At 47.7% G+C, this 19,542-nt stretch overlaps 2 protein-coding genes across 13 annotated transcripts in view; both read right to left on the reverse strand.

Moving 5' to 3' along the window:
• LOC103477505 (gamma-aminobutyric acid type B receptor subunit 2-like) overlaps nt 1-16,074 on the reverse strand; it is a 29,557-nt gene extending 13,483 nt beyond the window's left edge. For 2 of the 6 annotated variants that reach the window (XM_081597279.1, XM_081597278.1), the window contains exons 1-7: nt 7,591-7,968; nt 5,355-5,492; nt 5,110-5,280; nt 4,682-4,783; nt 1,876-1,941; nt 579-767; nt 259-501 (exon numbers count right to left, since the gene is read on the reverse strand). In XM_081597279.1, the coding sequence (XP_081453405.1) occupies nt 259-501; nt 579-767; nt 1,876-1,941; nt 4,682-4,783; nt 5,110-5,280; nt 5,355-5,492; nt 7,591-7,812 (1,131 nt within the window). In that variant the 5' untranslated portion in view covers nt 7,813-7,968. Of the gene's footprint in view, nt 1-258; nt 502-578; nt 768-1,875; nt 1,942-4,681; nt 4,784-5,109; nt 5,281-5,354; nt 5,493-7,590; nt 8,024-16,019 lie in introns of those variants that run through there. The other 4 variants (XM_081597283.1, XM_081597284.1, XM_081597280.1 and 1 more) reach the window with 4 other exon arrangements.
• rpp25l (ribonuclease P/MRP 25 subunit-like) lies at nt 11,560-16,109 on the reverse strand. Of its 7 annotated transcripts, none has more exons than XM_081597286.1 (3): nt 16,020-16,109; nt 14,010-14,164; nt 11,560-12,480 (listed from the first exon to the last, which is right to left on the reverse strand). In XM_081597286.1, the coding sequence occupies exon 3, from the start codon at nt 12,478-12,480 to the stop codon at nt 11,812-11,814; it is 669 nt and encodes a 222-aa protein (XP_081453412.1). In that variant the 5' UTR covers nt 14,010-14,164; nt 16,020-16,109; the 3' UTR covers nt 11,560-11,811. The 7 variants fall into 7 exon arrangements, with proteins under 7 accessions (XP_081453412.1, XP_081453414.1, XP_081453415.1 ...); XM_081597288.1 differs by lacking the exon at nt 16,020-16,109 and adding an exon at nt 15,859-15,990; XM_081597289.1 differs by lacking the exon at nt 16,020-16,109 and adding an exon at nt 14,846-15,295.
• Between the last annotated feature and the right edge of the window lie 3,433 nt (nt 16,110-19,542).

The following is a 19,542-nucleotide window of genomic DNA, read 5'->3' on the forward strand; positions in this document are numbered from 1 at the left end:
CGCTAGCTGCTTAGCTAGCGGTGCTTAGTTAGCGGTGCTTAGCTAGCGGTGCTTAGCTAGCGCTGCCTAGTTAGCGGTGCCCACCACAGCAGAACCAGTACAGGTGGAAGGTCAAGGAAGCAGATGGGAGCCTGACACTGAGTCTCAGGTGTGTGTTTCAGATGTGTGTGTGTTTCAGGTGTGTGTGTTTCAGGTGTGTGTGTTTCAGATGTGTGTGTGTTTCAGGTGTGTGTGTTTCAGGTGTGTGTGTGTCCTTACTGTTACTCCTTCAAACTGTGTGCTCTTCACGGCCTCCAGCAGCATCTTCCCCTCCTCTTCCTCGCTAACAGAAACGTTCCTCAGAGAGCTGAACTTTCTCCTGATCTTCGCCGCCTCCTTCACCTGAACCAGAACCCGGGCGGCGACCCAAACCGCGTCGTAGGCAAAGGCGTGGAGGGGGTTGACCTCTGACCCCTCCTGGTTCAGCTGCTTCAGGTACGACTTCAGGTACTCCTGCGGAGTCTGTGGACGGGATAAACCTTTAGCCTGGAGCTAGCATCCCAGCCGGGCCAGAAAGCGCAGAGCAGAAAGGTTCTGACCCGTCCGGAGACTCCAGGCGTGTTGGTGCTGCTGAGCTGCCTGACCTGCAGCCTGAAGGATCCGTCTGCTGCCGTTAGCAGGCTGCTAGCAGAGCAGCTGGAGGGCTGCCATCCCAGCCCCCGCCCAGAAGGTCGTCCAGCGGCCAGAATCCACTGGTACCGAGGTCCGAACAGGCCCAGTCTGAACGCCTGAACACAGTCACCAGGGTCCAGAGGTTCTGGTTACAGCCAGCATGTTGCTAAGAATTAGCCTCAGCCATCAGACCGCATGTTTTTCATTTTAGCCTGCTGAATTTCAAGATGGACGCCGTCTTTGAGCCTTTTAACCAGTTACTGCCATAAAAGGTTCCACATTTTAAAAGATTCCACATTTTAAAAGGTTCCCCTTTTTAAAATGTTCCCTATTTTATGGCTTGGATGAATTTCGTCGTCTCATGTTTTCAACTTTGGTCTTCCTGTTCATACAACTTTAAAATAATCATAAACTGGGAACTTTGCTGTTAGTGAGTCTCACACCAGCCGTCAACTGGAAGGACAGTCATCTTAACGGTTAGCGTTAGCCGTTTCTGCTCATTTTTTTATGTGTTTAGCCCTTTAGCGTTAGCTTGCGCTAACATTTTTTATGTGTTTAGCAATAAAGGTTTAGCATCCTCACATTTTTTGTCTTTTGCGGTTTATCATTAGCTTACACAATTTTTTTTAACGTGATTAGCGATTTAGCAATAGCTTACACTAATTGTGTGTGTTTAGCATTAGCAGAGCTAATTATTTAGTATTTAGCAGTTTAGCTAAACACATGAGCTAAGATTGTGGTTTAATGAAAGAGCGAATGTATCTTTTTGGTTAGCTGTAGCCTCCGCTGGCAGGAACTACTGTGGGTTTTAGTGCAAACACATATTCTCCGTCACAACCATGGTGGCCATTTTGAAAATTATCCAACAGAAAAATGAAAAGCAAGACCAATAAGAAATATGATTTCTATGGTTCAAAATATGTAGGCTGCAATTTGACACCAGCAGATTGGAGATTGGAGATCTTACCACAAAAAAATAATATCCATCACAACCATGGTGGCCATCTTTAAAAACAATCAGATGATCCGGTTTTATGATTTCTATGGTCCAAATGTGATGATCTGACACCAAAAGGTTCCATCTTTGGTAAATATTGGCAGTTTGGTGACAAATGGCCGCCATCTTGAATTTTTCAGTCCTTTAAAGCCGGGCCCTGGGCTCATCTGGGCCATGTTAGCATGTGAAACATTCAGAACCAGAATCTGGACCCGGAGTTCACTCACACAGCAGAACACATCCGTCACAGAACCGTCTTCAAAATGTCCTACGATGATGCGGACATCTTCACCCTGTGAAGCGGGAGCAGAAAGGAAGTGAAGAGCCGCAGGACCTGGACCGGACCGGAACCGTCCTGGACCCAGTGTTGTAGTACTTTTTGATGGTCTCAGTCTCTGAGGACTCAGGATTTTATTTCAAGACCGCAGCTGTGGAAACATCACTAAACTTGCTGTCCGGTTTATTTGTTAGCATGTTTGTTTTCACTGAAAGCCAAACGCAATAACTTTCTGTTACTCCGCACCTTTCAGATATGCGGCAGACGGTGTCTGTCTAATCGTCAGTAGAATCAAACCCTTCACTGTAGACGGTGGGACAGCGTCTAACTTTCATCACTGAGAGAAGAAGCTGGAGGTGAACTCCGCTGGCGTGATGCTAGCTAAGCTACACAGAGACATTTATAATGAAAAGGTCGGTCACTGCGCTGGATTATTGTGCGAAGGTGTTGACTATGTATGGGACAACACTGTGTCCAAAAGTCTGCAATATAGTGACATAAATATTCAGGAAGGATCCGATTCTTCTGAACGGCTCTTTGCTAAGATGGGACTGGATTCACTCAGAGCCGTTCTTTGTTGTTGTAAAGCTCTGCGTTCACTGCAGTAGCTATCATTATATACATTGGTGTTTATTTACTTAGCAAATAATTAAAACAGAACGAAAGGGCGCCATGCTCATTGCTCTTTGGCTGTTTTTGGCACCTGTCATGAGGCGGACATTGCTCTCTGTGCGCTGCCTGGCTTCACGTAGCCCCTCCTGGTCCTCAGGCCTCCATGTTTCAGGTGTTTCTCTTCTGCCACCTGGTTTGTTTCTCTGGTGATCAACAGTCATTTGTTCTGGACCAGAGGCTGATCTAGAACATGCAGGGCAGGGGGCCGAGGACCAGGGGGGGGAACTGATGAGAGAATGAGAACGGATGAGCCTTGAGCTCGCTCTCCTCTCGCTGCTCCTTGGTCAGCGTTCATATTTCACCATCAGGGCTTTGCCTCAATTAATGGTGCAGCCAGTGGTGGTTTCTGACATATATGGGCAAACGCCCAGGGCGTCATCTTTTCAGGGGCGGCACGAGACCACCGCGGATTCTGGAACAGAGATGGATAGAACCGGGCCGGGTCCAGGACGGTTCCGGTCCGGGTCCAGGACGGTTCCGGTCCGGGTCCAGGACGGTTCCGGTCCGGGTCCAGGACGGTTCCGGTCAGAACAAAGAGTTTGTTCTGCTTTTAATATTAGTTAAATGTTTTAATATCTGCGTTTTATGGGAATGTGGATCTTTCAGATCAATTTTATCGTGTCATGTAGAGCAGCGCCGGTTCTGGTTCTGGTTAGGTGGTTCTGACTACAACACTGCCTGGACCTGGACCGGAACCGTCCTGGACCGGAACCGTCCTGGACCAGAACCGTCCTGGACCCAGAACCGGAACCGTCCTTGACCCAGAACCGGAACCGTCCTTGACCCAGAACCGTCCTGGACCGGAACCGTCCTTGACCCGGACCGGAACCGTCCTGGACCCAGAACCGTCCTGGACTGGAACCATCCTGGACCCGGACCGGAACCGTCCTTGACCCGGACCGGAACCGTCCTTGACCCGGATCGGAACCGTCCTGGACCCAGAACCGTCTTGGACCGGAACCGTCCTGGACCCAGAACCGTCCTGGACCGGAACCGTCCTGGACCCGGAACCGTCCTGGACCCAGAACCGTCTTGGACCGGAACCGTCCTGGACCCAGAACCGTCCTGGACCGGAACCGTCCTGGACCCAGAACTGTCCTGGACCGGAACCGTCCTGGACCCAGAACCGTCCTGGACCCAGAACCGTCCTGGACCGGAACCGTCTTGGACCGGAACCGTCCTGGACCCAGAACCGTCCTGGACCCAGAACCGTCCTGGACCGGAACCGTCCTGGACCAGAACCGTCCTGGACCCAGAACCGGAACCGTCCTTGACCCAGAACCGGAACCGTCCTTGACCCAGAACCGTCCTGGACTGGAACCGTCCTGGACCCGGACCGGAACCGTCCTGGACCCAGAACCGTCCTGGACTGGAACCATCCTGGACCCGGACCGGAACCGTCCTTGACCCGGACCGGAACCGTCCTGGACCCAGAACCGTCCTGGACCGGAACCGTCCTTGACCCGGAACCGTCTTGGACCGGAACCGTCCTGGACTGGAACCGTCCTGGACCCAGAACTGTCCTGGACCGGAACCGTCCTGGACCCAGAACCGTCCTGGACCCAGAACCGTCCTGGACCGGAACCGTCCTGGACCGGAACCGTCCTGGACCCAGAACCGTCCTGGACCCAGAACCGTCCTGGACCGGAACCGTCCTGGACCAGAACCGTCCTGGACCCAGAACCGGAACCGTCCTTGACCCAGAACCGGAACCGTCCTTGACCCAGAACCGTCCTGGACTGGAACCGTCCTGGACCCGGACCGGAACCGTCCTGGACCCAGAACCGTCCTGGACTGGAACCATCCTGGACCCGGACCGGAACCGTCCTTGACCCGGACCGGAACCGTCCTGGACCCAGAACCGTCTTGGACCGGAACCGTCCTGGACCCAGAACCGTCCTGGACCGGAACCGTCCTGGACCCGGAACCGTCTTGGACCGGAACCGTCCTGGACTGGAACCGTCCTGGACCCAGAACTGTCCTGGACCGGAACCGTCCTGGACCCAGAACCGTCCTGGACCCAGAACCGTCCTGGACCGGAACCGTCTTGGACTGGAACCGTCCTGGACCCGGCCCGGTTCTACCTGCAGCCTCCTCAGGCCGCTGCAGGCGTCCCCAGAGAAGCGTTCGGCGGCGGCCAGCTGGACGTCGGCCCTCAGAAGCTGCCGGGTCAGATCTCTGGTCATCTGCAGACAGAACGGGTCGGACTCTGGGTCAGGTTCTGCTGGGTCTTGTTGTTAAACGGATCAGTTTCTAACTACATCGTGTATTTATAAAACTATCAGCTCCAGTTTCTGAGTTTCTTCATCTGTTTTAACCCCTTATATTGAGACGAAGACAATATTTAAGTCATAACAGATAAAAACTAGCAAAACACTAAAAAACTAAACTAATTGAATTTGACGAAAATTGACATCAAAATAAAAGTGAACTGTAATGAAAAGCCCAGACAGTTTTGACCCGTCAGCCACGGAGGCTGATGAGGATGAAGGTCAGCAGGTCACATGATCACCTCAGCGGGTCCCGGCCGGTCCTGGGTCAGCAGCCCGACCCTCCTCCACCTGTAGCGCTGCAGCAGCTTCACCGTGGCCAGGTTCACGGCGCGGACCGGCGGCGCCGTGCTGAACAGGTGCCGGTACCACTTCCTGTTGGACAGGCTGGGGGGCGGAGCCTCGAAGGACACCTGAGCAGCAGGAAACCAGGTGAGGATACAGAAACACGACAGGATGACGACGAGGAGGAGGAGGAGTGGCGCACCTGCAGGAGGCCGAGCGGCGGCAGAGCGCGAGCGATGAGTGACGTCACAGATGGACACGCCCCCCCCAGCATCAGCAGGTACCTGGGCCCCGCCCACAAGGCGTCAAACAGCGCTTTCAGGGCGTTGGCTGCGTCACACTGGAAAACGGAAACACACCTGAGGATGAAGAGCCGGAACCAGGAATCTGGTTCCTCTGACCAGCTGCTGTTGCAGCGTTTTGAGTCTCTGACCCATAAAAGCGTCACAGTTTCAGAGGCTCCACCTGCCTTGATTTCTCTGGTTCAAGGCTGATAATCAGCACAATATTTACTATATTACTGCTATATCAATATTTACAGCTCATGGATTTAACATCCAACCGTCCAAACCAGGTGCAAGAAGGTTGTTAATGTTTTCTATTAGTTTTAGATCCTGAATGTCTACCAACGTGCAAATACACATGAATCAATCCAGACTTGTAAAAATGCTCTAGCTGCATTTTATTCAAGCTGCAGTGTAACTTCAATAAATATGTTTTCTCCATATTTGCTAAAGCTGTCACCATGTAGCAGTTTGTTATGAGACAGATAATCTGAAAACAATCAATCTCCTCCACCTGCTCCCTGAATTACTGGTTAAAGTGATGCACCGTTCTGACCAAAACAACCAATCAGAACCAGGAGGAGGGTCTTAGTGCTGTCAATCATCCTCATTCACTCACTGCTAAATGTGCTAATGGTGGAGAAACAACTTATCATTACAGGAAACCGTTTATCTGCCATCACTGGTAGCTATGCTAACTGAACTGAGCATTCACAACAGGCTATGCTAGCTACAGCATAGCACAGAGCAAGGGGGAGGAAGGATGAGCAGCACCACATGAGATTGTGATTGACAGCACTAAACCTCTCCTGCCTCTGACTGGTTGTTTCTAGAGAACCCTGGGAGAAGGCAGAGGAAATAGATTTTTCACAGATTGCCTCTCATACCGTACTGTCACAACATAATGACAGTTTTAACAAATGTGTGATTTTTTTTATTTATAAAAGTTTCATACTGCAGCTTTAATTTCACCCAGGAGAGAACAGGTCAGGAGGGACGTGGGTTAGAGCTGCTGCTGACTGACTCATCTGTTGTTAAGTGGTAAAAGGGACAAGTTCAGTATATGAATATGTTGGTCATTTCTTTCCTTCATTTATTAAATGCTAGTGAAAAGGAGGCAAACAGTCTGTAGCTAAGCTAACTATGCTAAATGGTTGATAATCTCACAGTCTATTCACCTCTTGGAGAAAAACTGGGTTATAAATAGACACTCTTGTCCTTTTCTCTCTATTTTCTGAAAACCTGATTTTATAACTTTTCTTAGCAGCATAGTAACAGCTACAGTCGTTCATATCTTCCACTGTCTGCTGCTAACAGCGTCACGGTGAAGCGCTAAAAACGCTAAAAGCGCTAAAAGCAGGAACGAACCATTTAACCCAGATAGGGGGGTTCAGGGCAAATATGGATGTGTGTTTTTGGTCTGGGGGGGGAACATTACATTTTACTGATAAAAACAATCTTCTAAAATACAATATGATTAATTTTGTAATTTCTATGAACAAAACATAAATAATTAAACTGTGGAGCGCCCCCTGCTGGTCAGGGCCCCTAGAATCCTCATCACTTTAGTCCCTGGTTGGAACAAAATGAGACCAAAAAGCTGCTGAGGCTGTTCTGGACCAGCAGGATGAAAATGATCTGAAGAAACAAAAATACTGAGTATTTTGACCATAATCCATATCCAATATGGCTGATAATCAATATTCAGTGGTGAGCAAAGCTAGCTAAAAATGTCAAAGCGCTATGTGAACAAAGTAATTAGTGGAAGCTAATGCTAAGAGCTAAACCAACATAACCAAAAATGATCTCTTTAGGATTCATCCATAAGTTAAAGTTTTCAAAGTTAGCTAAGCGGCTAGTTAGCTGACCTGAGCCAACTGCGGCTAATACTACAGCTGCATTTCAACACTCAGCTGGTGTTGCTCCTCTGCTTCGGTTCAGCAGCCATAGTTCTGCGTCACTGAAGTCCAAATTATTTGAACAGAACCGAGACGGAGACAAACACCGGCCGAGATCGGCCCAGTTGATTTTATCGGAACAGTTCCGATGTTGATGCCGATATATCGCTCATCTACCAGGAACAAAAGCAGATAAAGCTAATGACAGAGAGCCGCTCAGCTGAACCGAGCCAGAACCGACCGGTCCAGAACCGACCTGAGGGTCCAGCAGCTGCAGTTGGACCTGGTACTTCCCCAGCGGCGCCGTTTGTCTCTCCAGGTCCTGCAGAGCCAGACTGACAGCTGGAAGCAGGCCGGCGGTCAGGTTCTCCCCACCGGACCCGACCGGCACCATGAACAGGACGGGCAGCGGCTGCCGGACCCCGGCCAGAACCAGCACCGGGCCGACCAGGAGCAGCAGCGGTCCGAACCGAGCCATGCTGCCGCAGAGCGCCGATCCTCCTGAGAGTAATCCTCTGTAAGACTCTGGGAGATAAACGGATCAGCTGCAGGTCCAGATGGCCCGGCAGAACCGAGCAGAACCGAGACAGAACCGAGACAGAACCCAGCAGAACCGAGACAGAACCCGGCAGAACCGAGACAGAACCCAGCAGAACCGAGACAGAACCGAGACAGAACCCAGCAGAACCGAGACAGAACCCGGCAGAACCGAGACAGAACCCAGCAGAACCGAGACAGAACCCGGCAGAACCGAGACAGAACCCGGCAGAACCGAGACAGAACCCAGCAGAACCGAGACAGAACCCAGCAGAACTGAGACAGAACCCAGCAGAACCGAGACAGAACCCAGCAGAACCGAGACAGAACCCAGCAGAACCGAGACAGAACCCAGCAGAACCGAGACAGAACCCGGCAGAACTGAGACAGAACCCAGCAGAACCGAGACAGAACCCGGCAGAACCGAGACAGAACCCAGCAGAACCGAGACAGAACCCGGCAGAACCGAGACAGAACCCAGCAGAACCGAGACAGAACCCAGCAGAACCGAGACAGAACCCAGCAGAACTGAGACAGAACCCAGCAGAACCGAGACAGAACCGAGACAGAACCCAGCAGAACCGAGACAGAACCCAGCAGAACCGAGACAGAACCCAGCAGAACTGAGACAGAACCCAGCAGAACCGAGACAGAACCCAGCAGAACTGAGACAGAACCCAGCAGAACTGAGACAGAACCCAGCAGAACCGAGACAGAACCCAGCAGAACTGAGACAGAACCCAGCAGAACTGAGACAGAACCCAGCAGAACCGAGACAGAACCCAGCAGAACTGAGACAGAACCCAGCAGAACCGAGACAGAACTCAGACAGAACCCATCAGAACTGAGACAGAACCCATCAGAACTGAAGCAGAACCCAGCAGAACCGAGACAGAACCCAGCAGAACCGAGACAGAACTCAGACAGAACCCATCAGAACCGAGACAGAACCCAGCAGAACTGAGACAGAACCCAGCAGAACCGAGACAGAACTCAGACAGAACCCAGCAGAACTGAGACAGAATCCAGCAGAACTGAGACAGAACCCAGCAGAACCGAGACAGAACCCAGCAGAACTGAAGCAGAACCCATCAGAACTGAGACAGAACCCATCAGAACCGAGACAGAACCCAGCAGAACCGAGACAGAACCCAGCAGAACTGAGACAGAACCCAGCAGAACCGAGACAGAACTCAGACAGAACCCAGCAGAACTGAAGCAGAACCCATCAGAACCGAGACAGAACCCAGCAGAACTGAAACAGAACCCAGCAGAACTGAAACAGAACCCAGCAGAACCGAGACAGAACCCAGCAGAACTGAGACAGAACCCAGCAGAACCGAGACAGAACCCAGCAGAACTGAGACAGAACCCAGCAGAACCGAGACAGAACCCAGACAGAACCCAGCAGAACCGAGACAGAACCCAGCAGAACCGAGACAGAACTCAGACAGAACCCAGCAGAACTGAAACAGAACCCAGCAGAACCGAGACAGAACCCAGCAGAACCGAGACAGAACCCAGCAGAACTGAGACAGAACCCAGCAGAACCGAGACAGAACCCAGACAGAACCCAGCAGAACCGAGACAGAACCCAGCAGAACCGAGACAGAACCCATCAGAACCGAGACAGAACCCAGCAGAACTGAAGCAGAACCCATCAGAACTGAGACAGAACCCATCAGAACCGAGACAGAACCCAGCAGAACTGAGACAGAATCCAGCAGAACTGAGACAGAACCCAGCAGAACCGAGACAGAACTCAGACAGAACCCATCAGAACCGAGACAGAACCCAGCAGAACTGAAGCAGAACCGAGACAGAACCCAGCAGAACTGAAACAGAACCCAGCAGAACCCAGCAGAACCGAGACAGAACCAAGCAGAACCCAGCAGAACCGAGCCAGTATGAGGTAAAGTCACAGTGAAAAATGAACAGCAGAAATTCCACGTCTGTTTGCTAATTTTCATATTAGCTAAATGTGCAGCTAGAAACTTAAATATTTAGTTTGTAAAATAAATATTTGGTTTTGAACTCTGACATAAATGTAATGGAATAAAAACACGACTGAAAAATGAACATCTTTGTCTATGAAAAGCTTCTTAAATCAAATTATTTTTACAGTGTAACTTCACAGTCGGCTCCTAAACCAAACCTCTTCTCCTCCTGACCTCCTGACCTCCTGACCTCCTGACCCGTTTCTGCCTCAGGTTCTGGTGGATTAAATCCGACTCTGACCTTTCAGATCTGTTTTTATGGATCAATCATGAATTTCAGATTTATTTGTCCTGAACACCTGGAGTCTGTTAGCCAATCAAGGTCAAAGGTCAAAGGTCCAGAAGAGCAGCAACACTTCAGCACATTTTACTCAAGTAGAAGTAAAAAGTATTTGGTATGAAGATGATTATTTAAATATGTGTAAATTATCTTCATTTAAACAAAATGATAAAAAAAGGAAGAAATTCTGAAGCAGAAGAAACTTAAATTTCTTTTGGTAGAACTTTATTAGAAGGGGTGTCATAAGACATAACACTGTTATAAACATGACATAACACTGTTATAAACATGACATAACACTGTTATAAACATGACATAACACTGTTATAAACATGACATAACACTGTTATAAACATGACATAACACTGTTATAAACATGACATAACACTGTTATAAACATGACATAACACTGTTATAAACATGACATAACACTGTTATAAACATGACATAACACTGTTATAAACATGAACGAGTCTTGATGAATGTTTAGAACTGTTGTCATAAAGTGTCATTCGGTAAATAATGACACTTTTAATGCAAAGTTGCTCTAAAAGTTGCATTAAAAGTCAATTAAAAGTTGGCACTTATTGCCAACTTTATAAATATATATATATATATATATATATATATATATATATATGTTTTCACCTCTCGCCCATTCGAGAGGTGAAAACATATATATATATATATATATATGTTTTCACCTCTCGCCCATTCGAGAGGTGAAAACCTCTCTCTTCTCTGGAAAAGACCTGGAAGGTGAAGACCACAGTGGTGCCTGTGGTCATCGGGGCCCTCGGGGCAGACAGTCACCCCCAAACTGGAGCAGTGGCTCAAACAGGAACAACATCTCAGTCCAGAAATGTGCAGTTCTAGGCACAGCAAAGGTACTGGAGGAGAACCTGAAGCTCCCAGGCCTCTGGTAGAGGACAGAGCTCAGAGGATGAAACAGACCACCCACGGAGGGGGAGAAGGGAATTTTATATATATATATATATATATATATATATATATATATATATATATATATACATACATCGGCCCGCTGCACCGTGTTGGTGACCCCTGCTGTAGATGTTGAAAAAACATGTTTTCATTTAATATATCCACAAATTTTTATCTGAGTAGTAATACTTACTCGAGTAAAAAAAAAGTACAGCAGAGTAAAAGTACTCCTGAAAGTACATTTAAGGTGAAAGTACGATGTTACTGCGGCGGCTGAGGGAAAGTTATCAGGTTTCATTTTGGCGTATCGGAGTAAAGCAGCTCACTTTCATTCTTCTGTTTGTAAGTGAGATCAGTGAGACTATATAAATAAAGTAGAGAAGCATGCCGCACTTTTCAGATTTCCCCCCTCACAAAAACAGGACAGTTTAATGTTAAAGGGTGTGAATACTTTTTCACAGATGGAGGCAGTTTCAGTAAATCTTTATTAAATCATGATGGAACAAAAAATATCAAACTGGACTTGAAATAAATAAAAAAATGGAGAAGCAGGCCACACTTTTCAGCTTCGGCATGTCACAAAGTCCCCCAGTAAAAACCAGGATGGCCTGAAGTCAGCAGGGTGTGAAAACTTTCTCCTGCTGGACTTTATTAAAACGTCAAACTGGACGTGAACTCAAACATGGAGTCACTTCCTGTCCAGTTGCTATGGAAACCTCTACTGTCCTTTGCCAGGCTCTCTGGAGCGGCCGCTGTGCCTGCCGGAGCCCCTCCCTCCTCCTCCTCCTCCTCCTCCTCCTCCTCTTCCTCCTCCTCCTCCTCCTCCTCCTCCTCCTCCTCCTCTCCTCCTGCGGGGCCCCGCGCCGGGCCCCGGCCCGCCGGCGCCCTCCGGGGCCCACAGGGCGTCGTAGCGACCCGGCGCCTGGTAGCCGGGCTGCTCCGGGTCCAGCGGCTCCCTGGACAGCAGGATCCAGACGGCCGGCAGCTTCCTGCTGACGGTCAGGCTGTCCAGGCCGGCGCCGGCCTCCAGCGGCTCCCACACCTCCAGAACCGTGGACTGGGCCAGCCGGGTCAGCTGGTGCAGCCCCTTCAGGCGCCGCTTCACCACCTCCGCGCAGGTGATGGCCTTGGAAACGGCCCGGCCGCTGGCGCTGAACAGCAGCTGACTGCAGGGCGGACCGGGGCTGGGACCGGGACCAGAACCGGGCTCCTCCCCTTCCTCCTGGGTCCGGCCCGGCCCGGCCTCCAGCCGGCTCAGGGCGAAGCGCAGCAGGTTCCGGATCTTGCTGCCGTCTCTGACCCGGACCTCCGGCGTGTCAGTGGGAAGCCCGGCGAACGGAGAGACGCACGGCTGCTCCACGACCCGGGCCCGGCTGTAGTTCTCCATCTGGAACCAGAACCAAACCGTCAAATGAAGCTCGCACCACCAGGGGGCGCCCCAGAGGACCGAGCTGGCATGAGGACAAATACAAACACCTAAAATAACATGAAACACGACAGAAGTGATCCGCGCCACCTTGGTAGGAAATGCAGAGAAAGATACATAAACAAAATGGCTGCCGTGTCGATCGACCGTATGAGACAGAGAGGAAGCGAGCTGCTCTGACCGCCGGCCATCGCTCACCTAACCCTGACCACCTGGAGAGCAGGAACTGATCCTCCACCTGGATCCTTGTTGACGATCAACGTTTAAACGGATTCATGAGAACGGACGAACTGAGTAACAAGGTTCTGCTGACTGGAACCGTCACTACGCGTAGCAACACAGAGGCTAGCAACACAGAGGCTATGCGTAGCAACACAGAGGCTAGCAACACAGAGGCTAGCAACACAGGCTAGCAACACAGAGGCTATGCGTAGCAACACAGAGGCTATGCGTAGCAACACAGAGGTTAGCAACACAGAGGCTATGCGTAGCAGCACAGAGGCTATGCGTAGCAACACAGAGGCTAGCAACACAGAGGCTATGCGTAGCAACACAGAGGCTAGCAACACAGAGGCTAGCAACACAGGCTAGCAACACAGAGGCTATGCGTAGCAACACAGAGGCTATGCGTAGCAACACAGAGGTTAGCAACACAGAGGCTATGCGTAGCAGCACAGAGGCTATGCGTAGCAACACAGAGGTTAGCAACACAGAGGCTATGCGTAGCAGCACAGAGGCTAGCAACACAGAGGCTAGCAACACAGAGGCTATGCGTAGCAACACAGAGGCTAGCAACACAGAGGCTATGCGTAGCAACGCAGAGGCTATGCGTAGCAACACAGAGGCTATGCGTAGCAACACAGAGGTTAGCAACACAGAGGCTATGCGTAGCAGCACAGAGGCTAGCAACACAGAGGCTATGCGTAGCAACACAGAGGCTATGCGTAGCAACACAGAGGCTAGCAACACAGAGGCTATGCGTAGCAACGCAGAGGCTACATGCTACATGTCTCTGCTGGGAAATATAAGATATTAAACTGTTTATCAGGTGAAACACGACATGTGTTTCACCTGAACACACGTTTTATTTTAACTGACTAAACGAGTTAAAATAAAATGACTTTAATAACGCGCTGATTTTGTTTGGTTAGTTTCTCCGTGGTTAAAAACAACCATGGCTGTTAGGATGTAAGCTCGTCTTGAAACCATCTCTTTTACTTGGCTTTCAACTTTCAACTCCAGTGGGATTTAGTTTTAAATTGTATGTTTGTTTTTAAACTGTAAGTTTTTATTTTTATTATGTTTTAATGTACAGAACTTTGTATCAGCTGTGGTTGTTTTAAAGTGCTTTATAAATAAAGTTGGTATGGTACAAATTATGCTAATGCTAGCAGCTAGCACACAGGAGCTTAATGATGGTGATGAAGCATCTGGTGTTGGCATAGCGGAACCTGGTCCAGTTACTGACCCGGTTCTGACCCGGTTCTCACCTCAAACAAAAACTAATCAAAATGATTCGCTTCAGGTCCAAACGTGATCAATTTCCAGTCTGAGTGGTTCTGGTTCCATCTGACCCGGAGCTGGGTCCAAACTGGGTCGTCAACAGAACCGGGATCCAAACAGCAGCTGAAGTGCAGCAGAGCGGCTGAAAACAGAAGAACCAGAAGAACCACGGTGCTGAAACGGGGTGAAGGGGGGAGTTATGACGATTCTAAAGGCCCTTAGAACTTTAGCAGTAGAAATTACATGTTTCCCTCCCAGACCAAAACACACACACCTATATTTACACTGAACTCCCCCCTGGATCTGCATGGAATGGTTCGTTCCTGCTTGGCGGTGACGTTTCCAGCAGCAGTCGGTACAAGACAAGAACAACTGTGGCTGTTACTATGCTGCCCATAAAATAATGAAGTTTAAAAAAAGACGAGTGTGAATTTATAACCCAGTTTTTCTCCAAGAGAGGTGAGTAGACTGGGAGATTATCAACCATTTAGCATAGTTAGCTTAGCTACAGACTGCTGTTTGCCTCCATAGCATTTAATGAATTAAGGAAGAGAAATACCGAGATATTTATATTTAACTTTTTATCACTTAACAGGTGAGTCAGTCAGCAGCAGCTCTAACCACCATACCAGCATAAACCCTCTTCCTCCCCGTCCCAGTGAAAAAACTGAGCAACACTGTGTTCAATAACAAGCTAGTTAGCATCATTTTACAGTTACACAACAAAAACAATGTATTTGTTGCTGACAGAAAGTCAAACAATCTTTATAAAATGATCATAAAAAACAGCCTCCTGTCTGGACTGCAGCCAGTCCAGTTTTACCTTGGCTTGCATTTAAACTACAGAGATCTGTTACCACGTCCCTCCTGACCCGTCCTCTCCTGACCCGTCCTCTCCTGACCCGTCCTCTCCTGACCCGTGTGGCAGCTAGCTTAGCACAGAGCTGTGCAGATTCCAACTGTGAATGCTCAGCTTAGTTAGCATAGCTACCAATGATGGCAGATAAACGGCTTCTTGTAATAAGTTGTTTCTCCCCCATTAGCACATTTAGCAGTGAGTGAATGAGGATGATTGACAGCACTAAAACCCTCCTCCTGATTCTGATTGGTTGTGTTTGGTCAGAACGGTGCCTTACTTTAGCTAGCAATAATGATTCAGGGAGGAGATTGATTTTTTCACAGATTATCCGTCTCATAGCAAACTGTTGCAACATTGTGACAACTTTAACAAATATGGAGAAACTCAAGAAACTGTAACAGTAGTTGTGCAGGGGGGGGGGGGGGGGGGGCCCAATTAGATTTTTTGTCATAGGGCCCAAGATTCCTGGCGGCGCCCCTGGCTGAAGAGGCCCAGTCAAAGTCAAGACCTGACTGAAATAAATGAAGGTGCCAGACACTCATAATTATTTCCCTCTGTTTACTAAAAACTAAATTTACAAAGTCAAATAATATTTTTAATTCATTTATTTAATGAAAATATTACTGCTCATTATTTAATGGAACATTTATTTATGTAATAAATTTTGTCCCTTTCGGCCCTCCATACAGCACTATTCTGAAAATCATTCAGACCCCCTACTTAGTGTCTCGAGACCCCCAGTGGTTCCCGCCCCATACTTTGGGAACATAAAGCTCTTCAGAACCTCTTTGTCTCTGGACCGACCCGGAACCAGTCGGTTCTGTCTGCTCACCGAACTCTACAGGGATTTCCTTAAATTCTACTAATTTTTCTTTGAGCTCGGACCGAACCGAGTCGGAACCGACAGGCTTCCCTGGAAAACATGGCGCCTTCTGAAACCTGCAGGAGAATTTCTGCTAAAAAGACTTCAAACCAACCGGCGGCTCGGTTTCCCAGAGCTCCTGGTTCTGGTACCGGGTTCAGTTTGTTCGGTACCGGGTTCGGTTCGGTTCGGTTTGGGGTTATCAGCCTGCTTCGCTCCATAAAAAAAACATCAAATTCCGGTCAGTTACTCAAAGAAATGTGAGAAAACTTTTACCTGTGATGTTTCACTGGACTCTCCACATGTTTACTTCCGTTACGACAGTTGGCGCTGCCGTAAGGTGACAGTAGCTGCCGTAAACTGTCGTTAGCTTTTGTAGTTTTGAGTCAGAAATGCAGCTAAACGGATTTTTTACTCGTCAGAACAGATAAACAGCGGGATTATTAATCAGGATTGATATCAGATTACAGCAGTACGAGGCTGCTGATGTTATGATCTATCTATCTATCTATCTATCTATCTATCTATCTATCTATCTATCTATCTATCTATCTATCTATAGATTTTATTACAGGTTCAATGTCCAAATTACATTAAAAAAAGAAAATAAATACAATAAAAGAATAAAAAGGGCTCCTAACCATTCAGTTTTATTTATGTTTCTTATTGTGATGAAGGAAAGAGGACAGGGACAGGCTACTACTACTACTACTACTACTACTACTACTAATAATAATAATAATAATAATAATAATAATAATAATAATAATAGAGTCTGGTTACATGCTGTGTATCATTTTTCTGTGGTTTCCTCTCCTGATGTAGTGACTCTCTACCGCCTCCTGAGGGCGCCATTCAATGTTTAACAACAGGTTTCCCGTCCTCACTGGTCCAAATGTTTGCCTGGTGCCTGGAAAAATACAGAGATGAAAAATATCCTCCTGACTACCAGGAAACAAATATTGTCCAATCACCATTTCTCTTAAATCCCACGGTCTTTGTGAGGTAATAAAAGGTTTTATGCACTTACTTTGTCTCTTCCCAAAAATGTGTTATTACTGATAAATGCCATTTTTATGAATTAGAAAAAGGTACGTAGTCCCGCCGCTTCACATGTGGCATCATTAAAAAGCCCTAAATGTCTCCAGATACCAAAAGGAATGAATTCAGTAGAATGAATGGGAGATATTCCCGTTTAGAAATGTCCTGAGGACAGAGATGAACCACTGGTAGTCAGGAGGATGTAGAAATGTCATTTATTGTCTCTCACTGAGGAAATTCACTGGTAAAGATAAATAAACACAAATACAGACGATAAAACACAAGAAATGTAATATCTGTGATCATAATCCAGACACTTGATCTAAAGACTTTGTGTTTTACTCTTATTGATTAGACGAACTTTTTATTTTACATGCTTTAGAATCTTTTTTATGATACTTTAGTAGGATTTGTCTTCATGTTCTTTAGGTGTGAATAAATCCTGTTCTGGAGCCGTTTCCTGTTTCGTACTCATGGACGTTTACGGAGCATTTCAGTGAATCCTGGGAGAGGAAGTATAATATAAAGTATAAATCTCACCTTTTCATCCCTAGATTTGTTTTCTTTGCTCATTAATGGCGGTTCTGATTTCCGTTTGGACCAGAATGAAAGATAAAAAGTTACCAAAAAAGCTCCTGCAATGTTAACTTTGAATATTTCCCAACATTAAAACACATAATGAGATTAACATCAGGGTTGTAAGAGTCACAATGCAGTTCCAGTTAGAGTTATGAATGTTTTCTGTGCTTCAGTTTTCGTATAACTGTGATCCGTGTCCAGTTTTAACTTTGATGCGGTTCTGATCGTCCATGTTTTATTATCGTCAACAGCCACAAAGCCAGACGTGAGGAACCGACTGACGGGGCGTTTCGGGTCGTTGAACTGGTTCTGTTCGGTTTTTAGACGGAACCGCTGATAAAAGCTCGTAAACTTAATGGATCCCAGTTGTGAATATTGATGTTTTAGGTTTTGATCGCTCTGGTTTTCCCCTCTGAAGGGTTTTCCTTCTGGATGATTTCAGCCTGAGGCAGCAGCCTGAACCTGAGAATGCAGTTTTAATCGGACCGGGTCGTGTTTTCCATTCAGAGTTGGATAACCAGAGGGAGGGCTGACGTTTCCTCTGAATTTCCAGTGAATTTCTTGCTGGAAACTGCTTTCAGTCCCAGTGGGAGCAGAACTGCTTTGTCTCGATCCTCTTTAATTCAGACCACACACTGATGCTTATGGCTGCAGTTCTTAAAACGAGTCCATGTGTGAAACGGCTCCAGAACCTCGGTTTCCTTCACTGACTGAACCTGAAATTCATGGAGGGAAAAAATCTGCAATAAAAAATCATGAATAAAGTTAAAACCTGCTCATGTGGGTGGTGCAGTGGTGCAGGGTCAAAGCACAACCCACGTATTGAGGCCTCATGCCGGTGGTCGCAGGTTCGATTCCCAGCCTGGCAAAATTTGCCGCATGTCTTCCTTCTCTGTCTTTCTCTCTCTCTCTCTTTCCACCAGAGGCCTGGGAGCTTCAGGTTCTCCTCCAGTACCTTTGCTGTGCCTAGAGCTGCACATTCCTGGACTGAGATGTTGTTCCTGTTGTAGCCACTGCTCCAGTTTGGGGGTGACTGTCTGCCCCGAGGGCCCCAATGACCACAGGCACCACTGTGGTCTTCACCTTCCAGGCCTTTTCCAGTTCCTCCCTGAGGCCCTGGTATTTCTCCAGTTTCTCCTTTTTCCTGATGTTGTATCACTTGGTATTGCTACGTCCACCACAACGGCTTTCCTCTGTTCTTTATCCACCACCACAATGTCCGGTTGGTTCTCCATCACCATCTTGTCTGGATCTGGAAGTCCCACAGGATCTCAGCTGACTGTATAGCTCAATGGGTAAGTCACCAGTCTTTCACCCGGGAGACCTGGGCTCGAATCCAGGCTGGGGCAAACATTGAGCAATCCAGTGTGGGTTCTTAGGCAAGACCCTTGGAGCTATATAGCCTACCTCATACCATGAGAGACGTTGATAAGCACGACATGCCGGCTCAGACGTCGCCTGGCCAAACAAGGTCTGCGTCAGGTGCTGGGGAACCAGAGCACCCTGATGAAAAATGGGCTACTGGAACAAGACGGAAATGGGCGAGAGGTGAAAACATGGATCTGTTGGAATATATATAAGAATTTCTACAAAATAAAGCTGTATTTCCTCCTTCAGCCCACTTCTCTTCCTAACATGGCGCCTCCTCACCCTGACTCTCATACTGACAGGAGGAACCACAGAGCTCTGTTAGGTTAAAGCTCATCTTCCGAAGTTGGGATGTTTTTCCTCCAACAGGTTCCAGAGGAATCACCTCAAACCAGATGTTGGACTGGATTTTATTTCACTGTCATTTGTTAGAGCCTCATTTTCAACAGTGGAGCTATAAAGGTTGAAACAGGTTATTATGTTGGAGAAAATCTCAACAACATCAATATTTCCACTAAATAAGAGGCAAAAAACAAAAAAGTTTGATAAAGTAAAAGCCTCTCAGACTCTGAGCTCAAAGAACCAAACTATATCTTATATCAGATAATTAATTTAATGTCACATAATTATGGCGGTAGAAGCCATTTGTTTGTTAAATACTTAATGAAAGATATTTACCGTGTTTGATGTTTGTTGTAAATGACTATAGTCACACAGATCGAGAAAATGTGTCCTTGTCCGGCGGACTGAAGTGTAGTATGTTGAGAAAATGAACCCAAAACGAACTACAAAGAAATCTCCATTCACATGC

This window comes from Poecilia reticulata, chromosome 16 (assembly GCF_904066995.2).
Source record: "Poecilia reticulata chromosome 16, P_reticulata-male-v2, whole genome shotgun sequence".
Classification (NCBI taxonomy): domain Eukaryota; kingdom Metazoa; phylum Chordata; class Actinopteri; order Cyprinodontiformes; family Poeciliidae; genus Poecilia; species Poecilia reticulata.